A 7287-nucleotide genomic window follows, 5' to 3' on the forward strand; every position below is an offset into this window, starting at 1 on the left:
GCACCAAGCCAGAGTGATAACATTCTTACGTTTTCTCTTTCGGACGTTCCAGTAACCATTTAGATGCCTTTTATGATTATGTGATTATTATGCCATGTGCTATATCACACTTTACTTTGTCACTGTGTGCACCCAATTATGATTCGTGCTATGATGGATGTTTGTTTTTGTATCACTGTGCATTTCTCTGCAGATCTAAGTTCAGCTCTGAATCCTTGCCAGCTGGAAGAAAAGTTCCACGCCTTTTCTGTTTTCTATGTTTGTTTATGCCCTGTAATCTTTGTGTTGTCTATCTGTTTGGTTTGTAGGGTGCCCCAGGGAAACCAACCATACCATTGGCCATTTTTGGAGATTTTTCTCTCCCTTTTTGCATTTTTGTTTTTTTCCTATCTATATTGCCTTTCTAGCTGTTCACGCCCACGCTGCCCTCTGGCGCCAGCGCTCCTTCCTCACCTCCTCTGGATCCCCTATCCAACACCACCAACTCATCCTGGACCTTTTGGATGCTATCTTGTTACCCTCCAAAGTTTCTATCATGCACTGCCGGGCCCACCGTCGCCTCTGTGATTTCATCAGCCGCGGTAATGCCTTGGCTGACCGCTCGGCTCGCCAGGCGGCCCTCCAAGGTCCGCCCACACCCCCTCTTCTGTTATCCCTTTCCTCCCCTCAACCTTTCCTTCATTCCCTTTCCCCAGTACACTGACCCCGAGCGCAAGTGGGCCACGCAGCAATCTGGCCATTGCACCCTCCCATCTGGATGGATTACTATACCCTCCTCCCACACATCCACCCCCCTCCTGTACGTCCCTCAACTCCTGGCCCTCACTGTTGTCCAACGTGCACACGATTTTTCTCATGCCGGTAACCCAGCTCTCCGCACTCTTCTCCGACAGAATTTCTATATCCCGAATCTCTCTCAACTCATCTCCCATGTTCTGCTCCGCTGTGTCATTTGCCTCCGACACACCCCTCTTCTGTCAGATCCCCCGTTCCTGGTCACCAGCCTATCGGTTCACATCCCATGCAAGTCCTCTCTACTGATTTTACCCACTTGCCCCCCTCCCATGGGTTCCGTTACCTCCTGGTTTTCATTGATTCCCACACTGGGTGGCCAGAGGCCTACCCAGTGCGCACAGAGAAAAGTAGGGAAATAGTAAAGGCTTTACTCCGTGACATCATCCCTCGCTATGGCCTGCCCCTAGTGATTGGCAGCGATAATGGCCCCGCCTACATATCACAAGTCACACAAGCTGTCTCTCGGGCTCTGCAAATCACCTGGAAATTACATGCGGCCTATCACCCCCAGAGCTCTGGCCAAGTTGAACGCATCAACAGAACTATTAAAACCCTCCTCGGAAAAGCGGCAGAGGAAAGCCGCCTGCCATGGCCCAAACTGATCCCTTCTGTTCTATTTTGCATCCGCTGTACCCCAGGTAAACGCAATCGGTTGTCCCCATTTGAGCTCATGTATGGCCGACCCCCGCCGATAGTCAGTCTAGACCCCGAGTCTCTTGAACAGATAGGGAACGCTATCACAGACGCAGAGATAAAGCAGCTAGGAAAGACCATTATGAAATTGCAGAACTGGGTCATTTCTAGAGCCCCGCTACCAATTACAACCCCTGTTCACCTCTACAAACCTGGGGATCAAGTGTGGCTAAAAGTATGGAAGAAAGAACCGCTGAAACCCCTTTGGACAGGGCCTTTCACTGTCTTACTTGCTTCTCCCACAGCTGTCAAATTGTCCCGCCACGAGTCTTGGATTCACTACAGCCGTGTGAAGCCCGCTGCTGAGTATATTTGTGAAAAAGGGCCTACTGACCTTCAACTGAAAATCACGCGGCTGCCCCACACTCTGGAAGAGTAATCACGCATGTCTGATCCGGAGATCTGACAAGATATTTAATATGAACTCTTGTATATTTACTGCTTGTGATTTACGTCTTGCCAACATTGTCCATGTCCCCTACCCCTCCCACGCCTGGGTGTGCCCCTTGTGTGGCACTAGTGGACAATGGGGGCAAAACGGAAAATGTTATTAGATTTCAAACTAATTATGAGTGTAAGGGTCAACTAGTGACCCCTGTATGTATATAAAACAAGGTTGAATATTCTATATGTAATAATGGAGATTCACAGATCTGTTTCGACCCCAAAGCAACTAATAGGGATACTTGGATAGAGGTCACACTAATCCCTATGTCCCAGCCTCAGTCCTCTTTGATGCTTGCCATGCCATGGACCAAAACCCCACCTTCCTTGGACGTTGTGGTGCCCTAGCATGGAGGAGGGAATATATGCACAACGATAAATACATGTGCCTGGCGGGACAGATGCCGTCCCACTGTGAAGGGTCTTCCGAACACTACTACTGTAACTACTGGAAATGTGTATCCTGGGCTACTTGGGGTATGACCCGACTGCCCACCACCCGAGCCATATTATCCAAAGTGGTGACTACCTCTGACTGTGGCCTCCAGAACTGTAATCCACTTAACTTCACTATCCTACAGCCGTTTAAATGGAACCTCGATGATAGCCTCCGGAAAGCTCGCTATCTTGTGGGCCTACAGATATATGGTAAAGGCACGGACCCTGGTACTGTCTTACACATCAAACTCGTTGAGAGACACCGGATCCCTGAACAACACAGCATTGTGTTTCCTGACTTTTATGAACATATGAAACTTGACCAACAAGACTTTGTGCCCTCTGTCACCACCTGCAACCTTTTCATACAGTTCGCTGAAGCCATAGGAGCCACCTTAAATCTGACAAACTGTTATGTCTGCGGGGGCACCCAGCTGGCCTCTGAAAAACTCCATTCTGGCAAAACACTGCATACAGCGTCTCGGACCATCCTTTACCACTCGTGTTGGACACCTGCAGTGCCAATCCTTATGGACTAAAAACAGCACCTCTCAGCCCGGTTGGACTTATTGGACCGGAGATCCTAAGTTAAAAATACCCAGACGATGGAATACTACTGGCAATGCTACCACATTAAATGTCTACCTCAACCTGCCTGCTTCTGCCCCTTGGGCTGCACCAGAAGGATACTACTGGATCTGTGGGGAAAACGGCATACCCCACTCTACCCTCAAATTGGACTGGCACTTGTGTTCTGGGCACTATCAAACCAGCCTTCTTCCTCCTCCCATTATCCGAAGGAGAACATCTGGCTGTCCCAGTATTCGATCAACGGGCCCGTTCTGAAAGAAGTTTGGAAATTGGTAAATGGGATGACACTTGGCCCCCGGAGCGCATCATTGCTGTCTACGGTCCTGCTACTTGGGCTGATGATGGTATGTTTGGGTACCGGACCCCAATCTACATGCTTAACCGCCTCATACGACTGCAGGCGGTTTTAGAAGTTATCACCAATGAAACAGCTAGGGCCCTGGGAGCCCTGGCCAAAGCGAACACTATGATGCGTACCGCCATCTATCAGAACCGACTGGCCTTAGACTATCTATTGGCCGCTGAAGGAGGGGTATGTGGCAAATTCAATCTTTCCAACTGCTGTCTACAACTAGATGATGAAGGATTTGTGGTTGAAGAGGTCATAGATAAAATTACCAGATTAGCTCACGTTCCTGTCCAGACTTGGAAGGGTTTTTCTGCTGATATGTTTGGACTCAACTCACTGACTGATTGGGCCTCCAAACCGGGACTCTTTAAAGCCCTCACCATAATTTTCCTGGTATTCTCTGTCATATTTTGTGTTCTTCCTTGCCTGTTACCATGTTTATTGAAAACCCTTAACCATACTATTAGGACTACGATTGATAAAAGTACCACCGCCCTAGTCCTGGCCCTTTCCTCCTATCACCCAGTCCCCACCTCTGATACAGATGGCCCTGACCTCCCATAACCCAGCTAGTCAGCTAGCCTACAGAAGAAAAGTTGGGAATGAAGGATCCCTAGCTAGCTGACATAGCTGGGTCACGGTGTAGATGAAGAAATTCCATCCTATGATCAGTGGGTCATAATTAGTACAAAGAACAACTTGTGACTCCATTTTATTGCTCTGAGAAATCACGTATGCATGCAGGCCTGTTCTATGTATCTGTCTTAGTGCCTGGCACGGCAAGGAGGCATCAGGATGTAGATGCTAGTTAGCCTTGATGTATAGATTATAGGATGGATTTATGGTTTTGTTTTTCTCTCTGCTGTTACCTTTTGGTCAGAGCTGGTTAGACTGGTTTGAACTGGTTAGGATCCTATATAACTTTTGTGTCCGAGATCCTCAGGGTCTTCTGTTTATGCAGCCAGTTCTGCCCAGAAGTCCAGCATATATGCTTGTTTAATAAAAGCCTTTTTAAATCTCTTCAGTCTCTGGCTCAAGTCTCTGCACTACTAACGGAGGGCCTTATCCTAAAAGGTACCTTCAATTTCTTCAATAAGACATTAACTATTTTTTCCGAGGCCCTCCAAGCACCTACAAATCCAAAATGTGGCCCTGCAAAGGGTTTGAGTTTGAGACCACTGGCTTAACTATAAAGACATCCTGTTTGTCTTTGGGAAGCAGAGCTGAGATTGTGATGTCATAATGCCTCATTCCAATAAGAGCCAACCTCATCAGTGATGTCACAATGGCTTGATTGTCCTGTACTCCCCTCTGGCCTCAACCCAGCCAGCAGATTAACCGTTCCTTTTAACTCAGTTGTCTCAAACTCTTTAATAAGACATTAACTATTTTTCCGAGGCCCTCCAAGTACCTACAAATCCAAAATGTGGCCCTGCAAAGGGTTTGAGTTTGAGACCACTGCTCTTTAACTTCCCCGGCACAAGCAACATCACCAGCTTGCTGCCCATGCCCACGTCAGCTCTCTCTCTCTCTGACGTCATTTCCTTGGCACAAGACCTGGAAATAACGTCAAAGGGAGAGCCGACGCTGGCGTGAGAAGCACATTGATGCTGCTGCTCGCACCAGCGAAGAGCTAAAGGTATGTGAAGGGGAAGTGAAAGCATGCGCACAGTGGGGGTGGGGGGGGGGAAGACTGGGAAAGAGCAAGGGGCGGGGAGGAGGAGGACGGTGCCTAGGGCGGACTGCATCCCCACTGTGACAGACACTGGATTTTTTTTTTGTAGGTCACTATAGGGTTCAGTATCATCTTTTCCTTGACTGTGCCACTGATACCAGTGACTGTCATTGAGAAGAATAATTCATGGGAGACAATAGTCAATGCTGTAAAAATATATTAATGATCATTATAGACAATGTAAGATGGTGTGTGTGTATGTATGTAAGTGTCACAGAACATATAAAATGGCTACACTCTTTTGGCTTTGCATTATGGAAGTCCTTGCAATGTCATAATACAGTACTGATTATGGTTTGTATTCTGTCGGAACTTATTAAGAATGGTTAGAAAATGAAGTACATTCCCTTCTTAAATTTACCTGTAAACCAGAGAGTCATCCAGAGAGCTGTTGTACTGTATCTGATACATTCGAATCCCAGGGATGTGTCGCTCAGAAGGCCAGTGAATAACGACAGATGTGCTGGTCAAGTCTGCAGCCACAATTTTCTTATCCAAATGGTTCTTTGTGTCATTGGAACCAGACTTGGTAGAGGTGGTAATATCAGATGAACCTGGATCTGGCCCCTTCATATGGTTTGTGTTGTTCACCAAAAGCGGGAGAGGAACAATGTTGACCTCCACAGGGGCTGTGGCTTCTCCTGCTGCATTTGAGGCAATGCAAGTGAAGACCCCGTTGTCCTTAAGTGTGGTGATCGAAATGTCCAAAGTGCCATTGTCATAAACAATGGCCCTGGTAGTGCTATGAATCAGTTTCCCATCTGGAGCTATCCAGTGGATGGAGGGATCAGGGTCTCCCACAGCTTTACACTTAAGACTTACTGCTTGACCCTCCATGATGAAAAGTTTAGTTGAATAATGCCGTGTGATCAGTGGTGGGTCACAAATGAACTCTTCTTCCTGGATGGACCAAAAATATTTATCCATAAGCTGTTCTGGTGAAGCGCAGGTCTCCAAATCATCTTCCCGGGTCAAGCGCCGAAGCCAGAGGAGTTCACAGTTACAATGCAGAGGGTTTCCTCCAAAACTGATGGCCAATGAGGATGGGTGAGAACCCCGGGCATTTGCCAGCACTTGAGCCCTTAGAAAAAGATTGTCTGGGGGGAGTTTGTGTAGACGGTTGGATGTCATGTCCAGACGAACCAATTTGTGGAGCAAAGAAAAGGTACCTTCTGCAATGTGGTCAATGAGGTTGTGGTCCAAAGTGAGAGTGTTTAGGTTGATCATCTGTCCAATGGCCTCCCAGGGGAGACCTTCTAAGTTGTTGTAAGAAAGGTCAAGATCCTCCACGGTGGACAGGAATTCATCAAAGGAAGACTGTTCAATGAAACCGATTTGGTTGTTGCTCAATATTAAGTGTCGAAGATTTGCCAGTCCTTTAAAATGCTCATTGCGGAGGGATGCCAACCGGTTGCTGTTCATGTGCAGGGCACGTAAGGCACGCAGGTCGGCAAAGGCTAGGGGCATGATCTGGCTAATAGTGTTTCTGGATAATGTGAGGTGAACGAGGTTGGTCATGTTGACAAAGTCTTTTCGCCTGATGACAGTGATGAAATTGTCTGTGAGTCGGAGCTCCACAGTCCGTCTGTCAATTGCCATTGGCACAAATAGAAGTCCTGTTTTGGCACAGAGCATAGTTAGTGTAGGAGAGATGTTCTGGCAAATACAACGACCAGGACAGTGTTGGGCCTTCACCAGTGTGCCAAGCATCAGCAGGTACAAGGCCAGCTTTTCCATGGTATGGCCACGTCCCAGGTTCTACAACGACAAAACCATACAAGAATGCATTAATATATATATATATTTTTTTGTATAATATTTCTTTATTGAGCAAACCAGTACATACAGAACAGAACAGAGTAAATGGACATCCATCAATCCAGAAAAAACCGCCCTACCGGGCATACAGAGAGCAAAGGTCATAAACACAACCAAGATCAGATGTTTCAGGATCAAGAGGTGCTCAATACAATTTTTCATGTTAAACCCTCTGAAACCCCCCCCCCCAGGACAGATCATAACCCCCCAATACTATAACATACATTAGAATACACCATGGAAAACCGGATCCAAACCACCCCCCAACCCCCCACCCACCCCTACTCCCGACCTGTGAAATATATAGATATACGAAATACACAAAATAGACAAAATGGGGAGGAAAACTAGGTCAAAAAGGGAAGAAGAAGAGGAAAAAATAAAGAGAAAGAGAAATGAACCCCCATAAGAGAATCCAAGTAAG

General features: G+C 47.0%; 1 protein-coding gene across 1 annotated transcript in view; it reads right to left on the reverse strand.

Annotated features, from left to right (window-relative positions):
* The window catches only part of LRFN1 (leucine rich repeat and fibronectin type III domain containing 1), a 45885-nt gene extending 39088 nt beyond the window's left edge, over positions 1–6797 (reverse strand). Inside the window, exon 1 of the mRNA XM_033956568.1 lies at positions 5407–6797. Within this exon, the coding sequence (XP_033812459.1) occupies positions 5407–6782 (1376 nt within the window). The 5' untranslated portion in view covers positions 6783–6797. The remainder of the gene's footprint in view (positions 1–5406) is intronic.
* Between the last annotated feature and the right edge of the window lie 490 nt (positions 6798–7287).

This window comes from Geotrypetes seraphini, chromosome 8, assembly GCF_902459505.1.
Source record: "Geotrypetes seraphini chromosome 8, aGeoSer1.1, whole genome shotgun sequence".
Taxonomy (NCBI): Eukaryota; Metazoa; Chordata; class Amphibia; order Gymnophiona; family Dermophiidae; genus Geotrypetes; species Geotrypetes seraphini.